Raw genomic sequence first — 20727 nt, 5'->3', positions numbered from 1 at the left:
TATGTCTGACTGTGTCTGTCTGTCTGTCTGACTGTGTGTCTGTCTGACTGTCTATCTCTCAGAGGCTGATCTGCGCATCGGTGAGCTCCAGTGGGGCGACAGTGGCGTTTACTTCTGTAAAGTGGTTATCTCTGACGATCTGGAGGGTCAGAATGAAGCGCATGTGGAGCTGCTTGTGTTGGGTGAGCGCACAACACTACACTACACTACACTACACTATATTACACTACACACTACACTACACTATATTACACTACACACTACAAAGTACACAGTACACTACACTACAAACTACACTACACTATATTACACTACACACTACACTACGCACTACATTACACTACACACTACACTACGCACTACATTACACTACACACTACACTACGCACTACACTACACTTTATTACACTACACAGTACACTACACTACAAACTACACTACACTACACTTCACACTACACTTTATTACACTTCACACTACACAGTACACTACACTACAAACTACACTACACACTACACTACACTTCACACTACACTTTATTACACTTCACACTACACAGTACACTACACTACATTACACTACACACTACACTACACTTCACACTACACTTTATTACACTTCACACTACACAGTACACTACACTACATTACACTACACACTACACTACACTTTACTACACTACACGCTACACTACACTACACTCACTACAAACTACACTACGCATTACACTACACTTTATTACACTACACACTACACAGTACACTACACTACAAACTACACTACACTACACTTCACACTACACTTTATTACACTACACACTACACACTACACTACACTACAAACTACACTACACTACACTTCACACTACACTTTATTACACTACACAGTACACTACACTACACACTACACTACACTTCACACTACACTTTATTACACTACACACTACACAGTACACTACACTACAAACTACACTACACACTACACTACACTTCACACTACACTTTATTACACTACACACTACACAGTACACTACACTAGACTTTATTACACTTCACACTACAAAGTACACAGTACACTACACTACATACTACACACTACACTACACGCTACATTACACACACTCACAGGAAACTAACACATTCACAACAGGAAATGAGTCGCCTTAATCCCGACCTTTAGTGCTGGAGGCTCGTCCTGAGGTTTGTGCGGGACTGAGTTCGATCATGTTCACAATCACACTCAGGGTTCATGTTTTCTACAGCAAGAGGTCAGCAGTTTAGACGTTCAGTAAGAATCAATATTTCATCATGTTAGACAGTGTTGATCATAAAATGCTCCTGAAGGTCTGAGATGGCTTTGATGTGTTTGCAGTCTCTCAGACTGTGTGAAATATGGGATGAACATGAAAAGGCTGTCGATGACCCGAACATTCGCCGCTCTGTGTGTGTCTCTCTCTCTGTCTCTCTCTCTGTCTCTCTCTCTGTCTCTCTCTCTGTCTCTCTGCTCTCTCTCTGCTGTGTCTCTCTCTCTGTCTCTCTCTCTCTGCTCTCAGCTTCAGATCGCAGAGATTTGCTTGAACGCTTCAGCTCATTTTGTCACGCGTTTAGTGTCTTGAGTGAAGAAATGAAGTCATTGTGTTGTTGCATGTTTGCAGAACATGTTGTTCATCCACCTTAGGAGGTCAGATATAAGTGATTATAAACTTTAAATAAAAATACATGTATTAAATAATAGATTAAAGGTTTTTAAATGAAAATAAAAAAAAAGTCAATGCATTTGTAGTTATTGATAAATGTATACATTTCTTAAATGCAAAAAAACAATATATACTGTATATATATATATATATATATATATTTGACCACAGAATCATGTGCTGCCATGGCAACAGTGCCGCATCCAGCTGTGCAGCGTGACGTAAACACTCTTTGTGCAGATGTGAATGGAGACACAGAGAGAATCAGAGAGAGAAATGGCTCAATGAAGCGGAGCTGCCTTGAAATCTTAAAGAAGCAAACTGGACAAACATTAGTGATGTCAATCAAAAAAAGCAGCAGTGAAAGATCATTACAGTAATTTAATGAAAGTTCTCATTACTTATATGAAGTACAATAATAATACTTCTTCAGTACTTGACCGGATGTGCTTAATCATCAAAATAATGCATATTCTCGCCACCTCAACCAGCCAGACATCAGTCTGCGTGAACGAGACCGGATGATCATTTACACTCGCGTCATTCCAAACCGGTTTGACATTCTTTCTTCTGTGGAACACTATCTCTGTGCGTCCCAGTTCACAGACTTTAGCTCTATTCTATGACGTTTGTAGTGTAAATAGTGCGATCGGTGCATGTGTTCACACTGAAAATTCCACATAGGATAAAGTGCACTTTCAATACCTGGATAATTAATTAACCAAGAAAATGAAGTGTGTAATGTTGGACTCGTCCTTCACTGGACTGTCATCAGACGAAACGTAACGTTCATACACTACACACTTGAGTGTATAGTTTATAGTGCGTCATTTGGGACACAACTTCTGTTTCGCTTTTGTTTCTTTCCATACAGTGAAGTTGACTGGGGTCCAGTGCGTTCCCTAAATCCAGCAGTGAGTCTCGCTGGGACACAGATCCAGAATGCAGACAGAATTCCTCAAGGAATGCAGTTTAAGCCTCGAGCAACACAGGGGGTCGTTCCTGTTTCCTGATCAGAGAACCGTCGTTAGATTACAGTAGAGTTCGTTAGATGAGGGATCAAGTGCAGCTGTGAGGGAAATAGCAAAGTGTGCGGCTGGAACGAGTATCGACTGGTTTTGACGGTTTGAGGGAAGAATCGAGAGACATTTTTGAGAATCAGTTCTAGCTGACGGAAAGGATTTTGGATTTATTTGGATTCATAATTTGAAGAAAATAAGTTAACCAAACTAAAGCAAGCTTTACTGAAGCTCTGAAACCCCACAGACGATCATGGAAGAACCGGAAACCAGAAGAGAGTTTTGGGATGAATCTTTCAATCCTTCATGTTTCTGCTCACACACATTTCACATGAACTTCTCTCTGTTTGCATGAAATCAACACATGATTCCTCTTTCTCAGCTCTGGCGCTCTGCTTAACCTCCATCTCTCTCTCTCTCTCTCTCTCTCTCTCTTTCTAAATCTTTCTCTCTCCATCTCTCTACCTCTCTCTCTCTGTGTCTACCTCTCTCTCTATGTCTCTCTACTTCTCTCTCTCAATCTCTCTCTGTCTCTCATCTGTTTCTCTCTCTCTCTACCTTTTCTGTTTCTCTCTCTCCGTCTCATCTGTCTCTCCAGGTCAGACCGTTTTGGCCGATGATCTTCTGCCTGGCTTTAATGTGGAGATCGTTCCAGGTACGAGCTCCCAAACGCACACTCGTCTGTTTCCTGTCCGAGCCGCCTCACTTCCTGTTTCTAATTCTTTAATTCCCCTGTGATGTCATTTCCTGATAATCAACTGTAAAACATTACACTAACAAACCTGCTGTTGTGTCTGTACGCTGCAAGAGATCATGTGATAGCGTCTGAATAACTCCGATCACTGATGGTCAACCGAAGGCCTCGTTCGGGTCCGAGCAGCTTTTGGAAATGTGAAAGTTTTCTGTGACGGGTAGGTCTTAAAATCACAGATACTGAACTTCTGATCAGTGAGACGCTCATATTATTTAATTGGATTATTTTATAACCCCTTTTGGCACAAATAGTACTTCTGGTAGTTCAGCCGTAACCTTCTCAAAGCTCAGCGTTCCCTGAGAGTGTGTGTGTTCAGAGAGACTTTGGGTTGTTTGTGAGTTTGTTCACTTCCGGAGTCTGTATCTGATCTCGTTCCTCATTAGCACTCGAGGTCAGTAGGAAGAGTTCACATGTTAGTGCATAGTTTAACTGTTTGAGAAAGTGCTTTTGTGGCTTTACATGAGGTTTTAATTAGTTTGAACTCTGTTACTGCATTTCACATATTGTAAATCTTTTTGTCGAAATCATGATGAATGAGTTCCTTATGAAAACCAGACACACTTGGGCTGTAAATGTGTTTGTGTCATTCCTTCATGGAGGGATTTATTTGGAGTGTTTGTGGAACACATTCCTCATTGAGATCCTCAGCCCAGTTCTCTTGCTTATCCTGCTTTTACCTGGAAAAGGTCCATCCATCCATCCATCCACTATCCATCCATCCATCCATCCATCCATCCATCCATCCATCCATCCATCCACTATCCATCCATCCATCCATCCATCCATCCATCCATCCATCCATCCATTCATCCATTCATCCATCCATCCACTTTCCATCCATCCATCCATTGAACACAGCAGTGATGATGATGATGATGATGATGAACCCTGTTCTCTCTGCTAGAGTGGCTGTTTGTGAGCGCTGTGGTCGTGGGCAGTGCTCTGGTCATTCTGTTGGTGGGAGTTTGCTGGTGTCAGTGTTGCCCTCATTCCTGCTGCTGTTACGTGAGATGCTGCTGCTGCCCAGAGACCTGCTGCTGCCCTCGACACCGTGAGTACCACACACACACACACCAGTCCAGGTCAAACAATCAAGATCAAGATCAAAACGCACTACACAAGCATACAAACACACCAGTGCAGGTCAAACAATCAAGATCAAGATCAAAACACTCAACACAAGTATACAAACACATATTAACTCATGTTCTTGCATTACTATGATTTGGCACAAACCTGAGAGGCAGTGGGTGGAGCCTGACATCCAGCCACAGCCTATTCCTAAACCTAATTAGGTCAAGCTCCACCCATTAGTCCAGAGAGGGGGAGTTGGACATCATCTGACTGTGTAATGAACACCACTTGACAAACCTCAGTACTTCAGTACTCAATGATACTGTAACAAAAACATGTCAGAACTTCAACTAACTTTACAGCAAGATTCTCTGTAAACATTTGCTCCTCCATTACAGTAGTTGACTTGAAAGAGAAAACAGACCACAGAAGATGAGTTTACGGCTTAGCATATTTTGCATATTAGTATTGCATTGCACATGAACTGGGTAAATTAACTCTTTCAAATAGCCGATAGCCGGGTTGCCGTGCTACATGACTTTGGTCTTTCTCTCCAATAGTGTATGAAGCAGGAAAGGGGATCAAGACAGCAGTGCCCACCCCAGTGCCCATGTTCCCTCCATACTACATAGCTGGGATGCCCACCATGGTGCCCATCGCCCCGCCCTCCCTCATCGACCCACACCTGTCCATCGACCCACACCTGTCCACCGCACCATCGCTGGAGCACAACGGCTCGTCAGGTGAGCACTGGAGTAAACATGTTCACTGAAACTGAGCTGCTGGTGAAAGTCTGTTTGTGACAGTGTTAGACGCTCCAAACCACAGCATGATTGATACGTTATTAAATAGTTCTGACCACAGCGGTATTTCAGAGCTTTACCACAGAAGAGTTCAGAATCTGGGAGGTTTCAATAACTCAAAATGAACCGAACACACTTCTGAAATCCAAACATTCAAACATTTCAAGTTAAAGTGATACAGACTCAAGCATTCCCTTCACACTGCGATAATAGAGATTGCACTTGCAAATGCACCACGTGTCATATTAAATGCATACAGGTCAAATAAAGTTATAAATGTTATTTAGTAATTCAACTGATCACAATGCTAGAGTAAGCAAATATTAAATGTGCTGCTTAGTCTCACTCTTTCAATTGCATTCCTGCTCCTCCTCGCTCAGTTTAGGCTCAGATCGAGTCACAACCTCAAGCTCTCTATTATGGACCGCGGGCTAAATTAGTTTACTTTCATCTCTATTTAAGTATTATATTAACATACGAACTCCTGAAATAATATTATGATTTAACATTCAATATTAGTCCACATATTCTCACAAGGAGCAGATTCTATAAGCCCACAAAAGAATGGGGCACTAAAAAAACCTGCTATAGTATAAAATATATATTAATGGTTTATATTTTGCTTGCAAAAAATAGTTTCTCATCAGAAAACAGGACAGGACTGTTTTAAAATGGCCTGAGTCTGTTTCCCAGAGTTACCAAAAACAATATTCTTACAACACACACACATGATGTATCTTCTGTAGTGCGGAGTGGTTTCCATCTGCAGTCTGCGTCAGATCAGAGCTCTCTGAAGGTGCTGCAGTTCGTGGAGAAGCAGCTCGCTCAGTTCAACCCGTCACAGACGCTTAGCAGCAGCCGAGACTGTAAGAGTCAAACGCCATTCCAGACGCCACATGACCACTGCACGCAATCCACTGCACACACTCACTGGACATGACCACTGCACGATCCACTGCACCATTCACTGCACGCCACCCACTACATGATCCACTGCATGATCCACTGCTCACAATCCACTGCATGATCCCACTGCGCATTTCACAGTGGTTGATCCACTGCACGCACGCACTCCACATGTCTTCCATCTCCTCTTCTCTATTTTCCTGCCTGAAGAGCTGCATGTTTGTCTCTGCATTCCTTGTGGTCTTTTAGCCCTTCATTCTTCACTTCTTTTTTTTTTTTTTACATTCTTTCATTTAGTACTGTAAATTATGCTTAATGTTCTTGGAATAAATGAGGATAAGAGTTAAAAGAACAAGTTCAGATATTCTAATGTCAAATAATTGTGGTAAGAATTTACACAGAGTAAAAAGAGGTTGACGCCTTTGCTGATTTCTGCTTATCTGCAGCTTGCGGTATGTCCGAGCTGAGTTCATTACATGATGCAGAAACGGACTTCCATCAAACCTATCGACAAGTACAAAAAAAGGCTCTGCCAGTCATCCCTGATCTTGATGACCCCTCTGACCTCCGGACCACAGATTTATCTCCCATTCATGAGGGACGATACACACGACAGCCACAGCATAGAAACCGTGTTCCGGATGACAACCGCAGGTAATGGAAGGATGAGGTGTAGTAGATTCCTCTCTTCACTGAATACACACTGATTAGTTTAATAGTTTTGACAGATTTGAATTCATAAATCAATCTTTCCAGGTGGAACCCTCGCTCCGAGCACCTGCAGAGAAAGACTTTCCTGGATCACGGACGGACCGGATCTCTGGATGAGCTCGAGGAGTTTGCAATGACATATATGCAGCGAGGACGTCACGGAGAGCTTGGAAACCGGGAGGATGACTACAGAACACACGAACGGGAGCGCGAAAGGGAAAGAGAGCGAGAGCGGGAGCACGAGAGGGAGAGAGAGCGAGAGCGCGAGAGGGAGAGAGAGCGAGAGCGCGAGAGGGAGAGAGAGCGAGAACGGGAGCTGGAACGGGATCGGTATCCATTTTATTCTTCCAAACGTTACTCTCCAAAGGCCAGTCCAGCGAGACGCCTGCCCAGCCCTCCGCCACTGCCTGGGATAAGGCGGGACGTGCGGGACAATGATCAACCCCAACGGGATCCACGGGATCAGAGAGATTCCAGCGGTACCGGGAGCAGAAGAGACTACGATGATACCCTTCTCAACAGTTTATTGGAGCGTAAAGCTAAAGCTGGGAAGAGTGGCTCTTCAAAAGCGGGCCGGACTGAAGAGGACTCGGACACGCCTTCCAAAAACAGCTCCAAGAAAAACAGTGAGCGTTTCCACAGCAGGTCCTCGAGCAACCAGTCCCCTCGCCAGAGACCGGCAGAGGATAGTGAATCCCTGCCTCCCTACACAGAGAAGGAGCTGGAGCTGGAGCGTTCCCGAGGAGCCGAGATCGGACAACAGCGCTCCGGTCATGGGCAGAGGAGAGTGGTGAGTTATCTGTAGGACTCTGTGTGACTGAGTTACCTGTAGGACTCTGTGTGACTGAGTTACCTGTAGGACTCCGTGTAACTGAGTTACCTCTGAGTTACCTGTAGGACTTTGTGTGACTGAGTTACCTGTAGGACTCTGTGTGACTGAGTTACCTGTAGGACTCTGTGTGACTGAGTTACCTGTAGGACTCCGTGTGACTGAGTTACCTGTAGGACTCCGTGTGACTGAGTTACCTGTAGGAATCTGTGTAACTGAGTTACCTCTGAGTTACCTGTAGGACTCTGTGTGACTGAGTTACCTGTAGGAATCTGTGAAACTGAGTTACCTCTGAGTTACCTGTAGGACTCTGTGTGACTGAGTTACCTGTAGGACTCTGTGTGACTGAGTTACCTGTAGGACACTGTGTGACTGAGTTACCTGTAGGACTCTGTGTGACTGAGTTACCTGTAGGACTCTGTGTGACTGAGTTACCTGTAGGACTCTGTGTGACTGAGTTACCTGTAGGACTCCGTGTGACTGAGTTACCTGTAGGACTCTGTGTGACTGAGTTACCTCTGAGTGACTGAGTTACCTGTAGGACTCTGTGTGACTGAGTTACCTGTAGGACTCCGTGTGACTGAGTTACCTGTAGGACTCTGTGTGACTGAGTTACCTGTAGGACTCTGAGTGACTGAGTTACCTGTAGGACTCCGTGTGACTGAGTTACCTGTAGGACTCTGTGTGACTGAGTTACCTCTGAGTTACCTGTATTACTCCGTGTGACTGAGTTACCTGTAGTACTCTGTGTGACTGAGTTACCTCTGAGTTACCTGTTGGATTCCGTTTGACTGAGTTACCTGTTGGACTCCGTGTGACTGAGTTACCTGTTGGACTCTGTGTGACTGAGTTACCTGTTGGACTCCGTGTGACTGAGTTACCTGTAGGCTTCCGTGTGACTGAGTTACCTGTAGGACTCTGTGTGACTGAGTTACCTGTTGGACTCCGTGTGACTGAGTTACCTGTTGGACTCCGTGTGACTGAGTTACCTGTAGGCTTCCGTGTGACTGAGTTACCTGTAGGACTCTGTGTGACTGAGTTACCTGTAGGACTCTGTGTGACTGAGTTACCTGTAGGACTCTGTGTGACTGAGTTACCTGTAGGACTCTGTGTGACTGAGTTACCTGTAGGACTCTGTGTGACTGAGTTACCTGTAGGACTCTGTGTGACTGAGTTACCTGTAGGACTCTGTGTGACTGAGTTACCTCTGAGTTACCTGTAGGACTCCGTGTGACTGAGTTACCTCTGAGTTACCTGTAGGACTCTGTGTGACTGAGTTACCTGTAGGACTCCGTGTGACTGAGTTACCTGTAGGACTCCGTGTGACTGAGTTACCTGTAGGACTCCGTGTGACTGAGTTACCTGTAGGACTCCGTGTGACTGAGTTACCTGTAGGACTCCGTGTGACTGAGTTACCTGTAGGACTCCGTGTGACTGAGTTACCTGTTGGACTCCGTGTGACTGAGTTACCTGTTGGACTCCGTGTGACTGAGTTACCTGTAGGCTTCCGTGTGACTGAGTTACCTGTAGGACTCTGTGTGACTGAGTTACCTGTAGGACTCTGTGTGACTGAGTTACCTGTAGGACTCTGTGTGACTGAGTTACCTGTAGGACTCTGTGTGACTGAGTTACCTGTAGGACTCTGTGTGACTGAGTTACCTGTAGGACTCTGTGTGACTGAGTTACCTGTAGGACTCTGTGTGACTGAGTTACCTGTAGGACTCTGTGTGACTGAGTTACCTCTGAGTTACCTGTAGGACTCCGTGTGACTGAGTTACCTCTGAGTTACCTGTAGGACTCTGTGTGACTGAGTTACCTGTAGGACTCCGTGTGACTGAGTTACCTGTAGGACTCCGTGTGACTGAGTTACCTGTAGGACTCCGTGTGACTGAGTTACCTGTAGGCTTCCGTGTGACTGAGTTACCTGTAGGCCTCCGTGTGACTGAGTTACCTGTAGGCCTCCGTGTGACTGAGTTACCTGTAGGACTCCGTGTGACTGAGTTACCTCTAGGACTCCGTGTGACTGAGTTACCTGTAGGACTCTGTGTGACTGAGTTACCTCTGAGTTACCTGTAGGACTCCGTGTGACTGAGTTACCTGTAGTAATCTTTGTGACTGAGTTACCTCTGAGTTACCTGTAGGACTCCGTGTGACTGAGTTACCTGTAGGACTCCGTGTGACTGAGTTACCTGTAGTAATCTGTGTGACTGAGTTACCTGTTGGACTCCGTGTGACTGAGTTACCTGTTGGACTCCGTGTGACTGAGTTACCTGTAGTAATCTTTGTGACTGAGTTACCTCTGAGTTACCTGTAGGACTCCGTGTGACTGAGTTACCTGTAGGACTCCGTGTGACTGAGTTACCTGTAGGACTCCGTGTGACTGAGTTACCTGTTGGACTCCGTGTGACTGAGTTACCTGTAGGCTTCCGTGTGACTGAGTTACCTGTAGGACTCCGTGTGACTGAGTTACCTGTAGGACTCCGTGTGACTGAGTTACCTGTAGGACTCCGTGTGACTGAGTTACCTGTAGGACTCTGTGTGACTGAGTTACCTGTAGGACTCCGTGTGACTGAGTTACCTGTTGGACTCCGTGTGACTGAGTTACCTGTTGGACTCCGTGTGACTGAGTTACCTGTAGGCTTCCGTGTGACTGAGTTACCTGTAGGCTTCCGTGTGACTGAGTTACCTGTAGGACTCCGTGTGACTGAGTTACCTGTAGGACTCCGTGTGACTGAGTTACCTGTAGGACTCCGTGTGACTGAGTTACCTGTAGGACTCCGTGTGACTGAGTTACCTGTAGGACTCCGTGTGACTGAGTTACCTGTGACTGAGTTACCTGTAGGACTCCGTGTGACTGAGTTACCTGTAGGACTCCGTGTGACTGAGTTACCTGTAGGACTCCGTGTGACTGAGTTACCTGTAGGACTCCGTGTGACTGAGTTACCTGTAGGACTCCGTGTGACTGAGTTACCTGTAGGACTCCGTGTGACTGAGTTACCTGTAGGACTCCGTGTGACTGAGTTACCTGTAGTAATCTGAGTGACTGAGTTACCTGTAGGACTCTGTGTGACTGAGTTACCTCTGAGTTACCTGTAGGACTCCGTGTGACTGAGTTACCTGTAGTAATCTGAGTGACTGAGTTACCTGTAGGACTCTGTGTGACTGAGTTACCTCTGAGTTACCTGTAGGACTCCGTGTGACTGAGTTACCTGTAGGACTCCGTGTGACTGAGTTACCTGTAGGACTCCGTGTGACTGAGTTACCTGTAGGACTCCGTGTGACTGAGTTACCTGTAGTAATCTGTGTGACTGAGTTACCTGTAGGACTCCGTGTGACTGAGTTACCTGTAGTAATCTGTGTGACTGAGTTACCTGTAGGACTCCGTGTGACTGAGTTACCTGTAGGACTCCGTGTGACTGAGTTACCTGTAGGACTCCGTGTGACTGAGTTACCTGTAGGACTCCGTGTGACTGAGTTACCTGTAGGACTCCGTGTGACTGAGTTACCTGTGACTGAGTTACCTGTAGGACTCCGTGTGACTGAGTTACCTGTAGGACTCCGTGTGACTGAGTTACCTGTAGGACTCCGTGTGACTGAGTTACCTGTGACTGAGTTACCTGTAGGACTCCGTGTGACTGAGTTACCTGTAGGACTCTGTGTGACTGAGTTACCTGTAGTAATATGTGTCAGTTCCACTGAGAGGGGAATAAAACCCTCGGATCTGTGGACCTGCGTTTGTCTCGCATGGAAATGCATGCGATGGTGCAGTGAAAGAAAAGCACCAAGGTTCCACAGAATCCAATGCCTTAGAAAGGCTTTTGAACAGGTTTTCAAGGATTTAAAGTATGTAGTCTTAAAACACAATTGGTAACATTATTGGAAAAACTCTTATTTCAAAAAGACACCTCAAGAATGAAAGATCCTTGAAAAGAGAGAATCCAAAACATAATAAATGCATTCACCAGAGAAGCACTCTATAAGATTTCCTCTTGCCAGTCATCATCCTTACCATTTATTTCATTCATATCTCTTGTAGACATTTTTTGATGAACAAAGTGCGCAGTTTGATTCCGACCTAGGTCTTTCGATCACGGTTCGATTTGCACCTCGATTTGACAACAGAAAATAACCTGTACACAGGTAACAAGAATGTCAAAAAATCAATCATATCTCTGCCTGCTTGCTGCTTAAATCCTCCCCAAGATGTGTTTGGATCACAGCTATAAACTCTAACACAACTAATGATAGAGACGGTCCCTCAAAGCACTAAGAAATGTTGAAAAAGAAATAAAAAAGGTCAAGGTATGACACTGATTAAATGTGTAAAGCAAAAATGAAGACAAGCCTGGTGAAAGACATTACAGGTGGTGTTTTTAGAGTCTGTGTGTGTGTGTCAGAGATCATCCCTCTCGTCCTTCAGTTTCTAGCCTCCACTGTACGAGGCTTTCTCTGACATCTTTTCTTGCTTTTACAAACACAGACGCAGCTGTAGCGTTTTACTGCGTCTAACATCAAACTTCTCATGTTCATTAAATGAGATCCAAGAGTAACATGTAGGCGATCAGACCCGCAAAAGCTCCATTTGTGTGCATAAATACAGATGGAAATCTTATTGAGTGCAACTTGGAGAATCATGTAGCGTTTCAAGTTTTGATTTATATTTTGTATTTCTTTTTCTGAGTGATGTAACATACATGTCTGGTCCTAATATATTTCCAGAATAATCACTGACAGCGCTTGACCTGCGACTCACTCTAGACGAGACTAACCCGCTCTAACTGACCAGCTCAACCGGCTCGTTCGCTCACTCTCTGTCCTCTCTCTCTGACCAGAACACACTGCTGACCAGACACACGCTCGAGGTCTGATGTCCTCAAACACACACACACACAAGGACAAAACACTCCCAGCTCACGATCCCGCGGAGAACCAGCCCATGGAACCGAGGTTTGTGGGTCTGAAATATGTTTTACAGGCTCGTCTGAATAACTGAGTTCATTCCTGAGGTCCACAGACACTCACTGGACGAGACTCTTCCTGACCGTTCAAGTGGATTAGTGTTGGATAAAAACATTTGCCTCACAGTGGAATGATGACGTTTACATGAAGTGTTTCTGGACGTTATATATGAGGTTATCATATCGTTTATTTAACACATGTTCATAATCTCAGAGTGCTCTGTATGAATGGAATATGACTTTGCTACATTCTGACACAATGTATCAGTAAACACATTCATAACTGCTGTTTGCTAACAAATGTTGTGCTGTTTTTGCACAAGGTATTAATATCATTGCAGATCTTGTTATACTCACGTTTTTTTATCAGTATTAAGCGATTTTCACGTTAATAAATGATAATGTGTGTATTTTAGGGGATGATACTGACTTTCATGTAAAGCTGAGCAAATCTGTTTAAAGACACTGAGAACAAGATTACAGGAAGTCATTTGGTTTCTGTGGTTCTGTAGAATTATCACCCAAACTCATCATGTGAGATAAGACTTTCATATAATGACTGTAATGAGTTCATTGAAGCTCACGTGTGGATGATATATGCTGATTTCTGAACCGCATAGCCTACTAGTAATCTTCATACTAGTTTTACCATATCTTTCTACAGCAGTAAGAGTAAGAGTAATAGGGTTGGGTACCGAACACGGTACTTTTAATGGCACAGACCGAATTACGTCAGTACTACCGAGTAGCGATTCACATTAAATCAATGGATTACAAGAACATGAATGCATGAACTTCATTTCCAGAGCCGCTCTGAGAGTCACTGAAGTTCGTCAGTATTTTACAGTTTCATTTAAGAAAAACTCTCGTTATATCATTAACACACGGAGACTCAGAGGTCTTCACGGCAACCCGTCAAAATAAGAGTTCGGTTTAACTTGATAATATATTACTGTTGTACAGTAGAATTTAGATATCTCAATTTAATAATAATACTAACACTAATAATAATAAATTATCAAAAAAACATTTTTAAGGAATAATCACTTTTTCTATTATATTGTAATTTTAACAGTATAAAACTCAGTTGTGCCGCATGTTGTTTGACAAAAAAAGTTTAATTTCATATAAAACAATTAAATTCATGTTTTTATGTCTTCATTTGATTACTAGAAAATTCACAACAAAGAATTTGTGCAAAACAAAACATTTCATAGAAATGAAATTTTTTTTAATTACTAAATGGTTGTTGTTATTAATATGCAAGCATCATAGACAATGGCAGACAGCGACCAAGGCAGCTATGGCATAATGTCAATAACACTTCTATAAATGGCTTTTTTTCTCTTCAGTTATTGAGGTAAACATGCGTAAAGTACAGAGAGAAGGTGCCTTTGGGTTTCTGAACTGAGCAATAGTTCAGGATTCCCTCAGACGTCACTGTGTAATGTGCAGCGGACACAGCCGGTTCCTTCAGCGAGAGCTATTGTTCTCCGAAGGGTCCGGTGTCGAGCGCTGCGGTGTGACGCGTGACGTCACCGGCTGATGACCTCATCAGATGCTGACGTCACCGGCTGATGACCTCATCAGATGCTGCCAGTGACTCTCAGACTGACGGCTCTGTGTTCGCCTGCATTACTCCACTATTCTTTATCTTTATCGCTGTATCAAACTAAAAATTATTTTATCCCAATACTTGAGGAAATGGTTAATATAATTACATTGAAGATCATTTTTATGCAACTTTGTTTACATTTTGTATGTTTTCATATGTTTACTGTGTTCTGCCTAAGTGTGTGTATCAGCTGAATGCAGACTCACGTTATTATACATCATCAAATGACGTTTAGTAAAGACCTGACCAACACTTGACTCCTAACTCTCATTCTGTTCAGTGTTTTGCTCTGTTTCTGGAGCGTCACATTATTGCTACAGCGTTACGACTCTTACACACGATGTGGTGTGTGTGTTTGTTTGTGTCCGTGTAAGTGTGTGTCATGAGGCTCTTTGTTCATTGTTAAGACAATAATGACACTCTCAAACACTTCAGTTTAGAGATGGAAACATTACACACTCACTCACTCACTCACTCACTCACACACACACTCACTCACTCACTCACTCACACACTCACACACACACACACACACACACACACCCACTCACTCACTCACACCCACTCACTCACACACACACTCACTCACACACCCACTCACTCACTCACACACACCCACTCACTCACACACACTCTCTCACACACGCACTCAGACACACACGCCCACACACTCACTCACACACACAAATGCTCACACACTCACTCTCAGAGACACACGCACTCACACACAACTTTCAGTTTCAACTTTCAACAGTGTGTTCCCGTATCAGTGTGTTCCCGTATCAGTGTGTTCCCGGATCAGTGTGTTCCCGTATCAGTGTTTTCCCGGATCAGTGTGTTCCCGGATCAGTGTGTTCCCGGATCAGTGTGTTCCCGTCAGTCGGCACAGACCCTCTGAATCTACTGCTAAAAAAAATAATTTATTAATGAGTCATTTTCACACATGAGGATGTTCCTGAGTGGCATGACAGTGAGCTAATTCAGTCTGTCCGCTGAGAGGCTGTGGACGTGCGAGATCCCCGTCCTTAAGTGTGTGTGTGTGTGTGTGTGTGTGTGTGTGTGTGTGTGTGTGTGTTCTCCAGTTTTCCCTGATGTGGAGAGAATGAGATGATTTTCTGCAAGTCAGTTCAACTTTGACCTTTCCAGGCCTTTGCTCTGCCAACAAAACATTTAAATGTCATCTTTACAAAACATTTCCTGTGAAAAAAAAAAAATAGGCCTACAAGACATTCAGACAGTCTGTGCTTCTATCCCTCACAGCCTCGTGTGTGTGTGTGTGTGTGTGTGTGTGTGTGTTACAGTTAACATCACACCTGCTCTGATGCTCTGTGAGATTACTGACAGACTGAAGGATATTTTTCCACTCACGTGTCAAGCTTGTGTCTGTCGACTGACACTATTAACTTGAATAGACTGACACTGAAGCTCCAGGCGTCACGAACCGCTCCACTCATCTGAGGGTCAGAGGTCACTGCAGGGTTAGTGGGAGGAGCTTGACCTCCAGATCCCCCTCTCTGGATCTTTAAGGTCCAGCCACACCCTAACCTGAGGTTAAGCCCCGCCCACTGACTGCAGTGAGCATCATGTGACTGATCATCACTGAGACTCTGGCGCCATCTGCTGGTGACTCACTGACTCTAATCATAGAAAACACATTTACTAACACCACCAACAAGCAGCAACTAGAGCATATAATAGCGTTTGTATATTATGTTGATATTAACATACTATTTATTAGGATACTTTCACGTCCGCCGGATCCAGGCCGTATCCATATCTGATGAAGGACCTGCGCCTGGACACACACACACACACACTCCAGATCTGATGAAGGACCTGCGCCTGGACACACACACACACACACTCCAGATCTGATGAAGGACCTGTGCCTGGACACACACACACACACACTCCAGATCTGATGAAGGACCTGCGCCTGGACACACACACACACACACACACACCAGATCTGATGAAGGACCTGCGCCTGGGCGCGACGACAACGATATACATATACGATACATATATCTTTGCAACAAAAACAGAAGAGACTGCCATCTTATTTCTGCCATCTGTAGCAAGAAAATCATTGCCTGTCCTTTAGAAAAATATGATGCATTTGCAGATTTGCTTTCACTGACTGTACTGTAGGTCGACTTCATCTAACGCTCTTGCCCCTGGTTTCACAGACAGGGCTTAAGACTAGTCCTAGACTAAAATGTAAGTCTGAGCTGTTTCCACTGAAATAAACTTGCACTGACTGATCTTAAAAATATATCAGTGCCTTTTTAGTTTTAAGATGCATATCGGTAATGTTTTTTTTCTAAGCATGTTTATAAAAATTACTTAAATGTCCTAATTGATCTATGGTCTAATCCTGGCTTAGTCTAAGCCCTGTCTGTGAAACCGGGCCATAATGTTCTTAAATCTTCCTGTTACGACTCGAGTCGAGTGTGCATTGAAAGCGCTTCAGACGATTCAGTGTGTGCAGGAACCGAACAGATCATTCAAACTGATTCGCGAACAGAATCGACTCAAAAGAGTGATTCATTTGTGAATTGAGCATTGATCATGCCCAGAGATACAGCGCGCTTGGTATAAACTACGCATTTAACAACATGTGTAATAAAGTAACGAGAGGAACGTCGCTCAACATAACGAAGTAAAAGTACAGTTTTTTTATTAGAAATGTACTCGAGTTAAAGTAAAAGTAGGCTACCCACATTTAAATCTACTCTTAAAAGTACAATATTACCAAAAAAACATTAAAGTAAATGTAGGCATACTTCGTTACCCACCTCTGCTATACACTGAGCTCGTAATGCGCATGTGCGCCATCAGCGTTCTCACAGGCTCGCGTTTTTGAAGTTTGCGTTTAAAGAACTTAGAGTTTTCTGTTAGAACGGTGTGTGTTAGCGGCCATTCTTGCATTCGGTGTGAAAGCCTTTTTCCTTAAACTTCTCCTCCAGATCTGATTCCTGTCGGGTTTGATGATGTGAGTTGGCAAGAACTGAGTTTCTCTTTCAAAAGCAGTTTTCTTCACGATGAAAGAGTGTTTTGTCGAGTATCAAACAGATCATGTCAGTCTCAGAAACATGATTCATAAACGAACTTCTGTGAATGTTTAATTCTTCAGTAAAATGAAACTTCATCCGCTGCTGAACAGTCAGACAAACAAGTGATTTTAGTGTTAATTTTGTAATGTTCATTTCTTGCCCACTTTAAGGAGCAGCTCTCTCTCAGATCATTTCAGACTCTTACATATTAAAAAGTATAACATGTCCTTCTTAAGGCGCATGTTACAGTGAGGAAACTTCATTGGATGAATATTTTGTTTCATAAATTCGGAACCGCCTACTAGTATACTACTTGTACTACTTTTCCCACATGTTTTTATTGCAGAAATAGTAATAGAAATATGCAGTTCCGAATGTTTATTTGGCAGTTTCGTCGGCTGGTTGTTACCTGTGCGCAGACACCTGTGCGCGCGCGCGTCATATGACGCACCTGTGTTTCGGGTGGAGCGATGATGATGATGATGATGAGGCGGAGGAAGAGCAGAGCAGAGAACAAGTTGGTTTGCCAACCGCCAATAAACACCAAAGAAGAAGAAGAAGAAGAAGAGAAGAGCAGAGGAATCACAAGCCGGTCTCTGAGAGGAACACAAGTAGAAGTTAAAGCGGCTTTTGGGATAAAATGCGAGTTTGATCCGTGACTCTGATCGCATTCACACTCGCGTAGTGATGGCCAAATGAAGCGTTTCGAAGCATTATTGCTTCCTGATACAATTGTGTCGAAAATGGTTCATTACTCGAAGCTTCATTCAGATAGAAATTGCAGCACCATCTCCTGGTGAAGAAAATGTAATGCAACAAAGCTGACAACCATAAAATGCAAGTAACGACCCGTTTATTACGTGTTTTTACCGAGGCGATCAAAGCTGAAACAGTGTTAGTGCTGTGAAACTCATTTATGTAGGTGAATTTTACAGATAATAATGAATTTCATGTGTTCACCTTGATAATAAAACATTAAGCATGATGTGTGTGTGTAATTATTTCTTTAGACAAGGTGTTTTGGTGATTGGAAAGGACTGTATAATTTGACTGGTCCTTAAAAGGTTGTGACCACCAGGGGGCATCGATTAGAATGCAGACAAGATGTTCCGTTTAGGTGTTTTATTGAAATGTGTGTGGTTCTGAAACAGAGATACAGGCATAAATCAGTAAATGTAGACTCTCTATATAAATGTCAAATAGTTATTACATGCCTAGCAGGTATATAATAAAACAAACACAATCAAGAGATTAAATTATAGTTTTGTTATGTATGACTTAAATGCTGTGTTATAATAAATGCTTATTACTAAGCACCTACATACTTATAAATTTAGTAGTACACTATATCCCTGTTCAAAGATTAATTTGCTGCACATTAACTGCAACAATATACAACACACTAAATTCAGCTGAACATATAATAATTATGAGCTACAGAATTACTCCTTAAATAAACAACGTTACACATTGTGCAATAACAACAAACATTATTTCAATTGAGACATGTAAGGCTTGCAGAGCAACACCTCCATTAATTAACAGCGTTCTCAATTAAACACACGAGCAGTGCGAAGCTCCGCCATTATACGATAACAAGCAGCAACATGTCACGACATTAATGTGAGGTAAAAACAACAACAAACTTCAGTATACTTACTGGTAGTTGCACGCACACAATACTTGGAACTTGTAAATAAGTACAGCAACACTATCTTAGACTATCTATATAAATATAAATATAAACTGCACAGTCTTTTGACGCCAGCGCTATCTTCCAAACTTTTCCGAAACTGAAACTTAATCTGTCTGCTCCCGCGAGCCGCAGAGTGCAGTTACGCTCCTGATTGGCTGATTCTCAAGCAGCCAGTTTTATCTGCCTGAAAAAGGTCGTCCTTCGTCACAGCCGCCCCCAAATTTGTTACACTATATTTGCCACTCTAAGAAGGACTGACCGTATCAGTGTCTGGTATGGCAGGCAGAGCTACAAGGCGAGCGACAGGCCTCGTGTAGATTTTGTCCTTGACTTTGACTACTGCAGTCCTGACTCTCCCATCAGTTCCTGGAATAACCTCAGTGACATGACCTAAAGGCCACTGCGCTCTTGGCAGCTGTGGGTCCACTACCATTACTATGGTTCCAGTTTGCAGCTGTGCAGGGTCCTTGTGCCACTTGGAGCGAGTCTGAAGAGTCGGGAGGTAGTGTCGTATAAAGTGGGACCAAAACTGGTCAGCCAGCACCTGAGTATGTCTCCAGCGGCGGCGACTTAGGAGCTCAGACTCAGCATACACAGCCTGTGGTAAAGAGGGGTCAAGCCGCCCCATGAGGAGCAAGTTGGGGGTCACTGGGTCAGCATCAGCCACGTCTGTGGACACGTAACCCAGTGGTTTGGAGTTTAAAATCCCCTCCACTTCAATAAGTACTGTCCGCAGGACCTCTTCAGGGACAGTCTGTGATTGGATGGTGGCATACAGTGCAGCTTTAACAGACCTCACTTCCCTTTCCCAGACTCCTCCAAAGTGTGGTGCGCTTGGGGGGTTAAACTGAAACTTAATCTGGTGTTTAGCCAGATGAGCCTGAAGTGTGGGGTGCAATGACCTGAAGGCCTCCTGGAGTTCTCTTTCACCTCCCTTAAAATTAGTGCCCTGGTCGGACCGGAGCTCTGCTGGCTTACCCCTTCGTGCAATGAAGCGGCGAAGGGCCATCAGAAAAGAATCTGAGTCCATACTGGAAAGAACATCCACGTGCACAGCGCGCGTCGTCAGGCATTTAAATAGTATGCCCCATCTCTTCTCATGGCGACGGCCAACCTTCACTGTGAAAGGCCCGAAACAGTCCATGCCTGTAGAGAAGAACGGGGGCTTCAGCAGCCGTAGTCTGGACTGTGGGAGGTCTGCCATCTTGGGCACTACTGGAGAGGCTCTCCATCTCTGGCAGTCCGGACAGGAGTGCTGGTGGCGCTTAACAGCTTCACGGCCATGCAGAATCCAGTATTTTCGCCGCAGCTCTGCAAAAAGGCGCTCTGATCCGGGATGGCAAAGGCTCTTGTCCATGTCCTGGATGATGAGCTGGGTCACTTTATGCCGATGGTCCAGGACCACTGGGTGAATAGAATCGGGCTCTAGCTGGTCACTGCGGCGGAGCCTTCCTCCAACCCGGATGAGTCTCACAGTCTTGTCATACTCTGGTGCTAGGGAGATCAGCCTACTGGTGGCAGCTACTGGCTTACCGGTACTCAAGAGGCTGAACTCCTCAGCAAAGCTGTCCTGCAGGGCTCGTCTCAATACTTCTCTCTCTGCTTCTCGG

General features: G+C 44.1%; 1 protein-coding gene across 3 annotated transcripts in view; it reads left to right on the top strand.

The window, feature by feature from the left end:
- The window catches only part of LOC311285964 (immunoglobulin like domain containing receptor 2), a 24728-nt gene extending 10108 nt beyond the window's left edge, over positions 1 to 14620 (top strand). Inside the window, exons 3-10 of one of the 3 annotated variants that reach the window (XM_084401882.1) lie at positions 63 to 182; positions 3314 to 3370; positions 4374 to 4520; positions 5104 to 5286; positions 6093 to 6212; positions 6699 to 6906; positions 7009 to 7753; positions 12625 to 14620. In XM_084401882.1, coding sequence (XP_084258008.1) covers positions 63 to 182; positions 3314 to 3370; positions 4374 to 4520; positions 5104 to 5286; positions 6093 to 6212; positions 6699 to 6906; positions 7009 to 7753; positions 12625 to 12660 — 1616 coding nt within the window. In that variant the 3' untranslated portion in view covers positions 12661 to 14620. The remainder of the gene's footprint in view (positions 1 to 62; positions 183 to 3313; positions 3371 to 4373; positions 4521 to 5103; positions 5287 to 6092; positions 6213 to 6698; positions 6907 to 7008; positions 7754 to 12624) is intronic. The other 2 variants (XM_084401883.1, XM_084401884.1) reach the window with 2 other exon arrangements.
- The last annotated feature ends 6107 nt before the right edge of the window (positions 14621 to 20727 follow it).

This window comes from Rutilus rutilus (genome assembly GCF_951802725.1).
Source record: "Rutilus rutilus genome assembly, chromosome: 2".
Taxonomy (NCBI): Eukaryota; Metazoa; Chordata; class Actinopteri; order Cypriniformes; family Leuciscidae; genus Rutilus; species Rutilus rutilus.
This window is presented reverse-complemented; position numbering and strand designations above follow the sequence as displayed.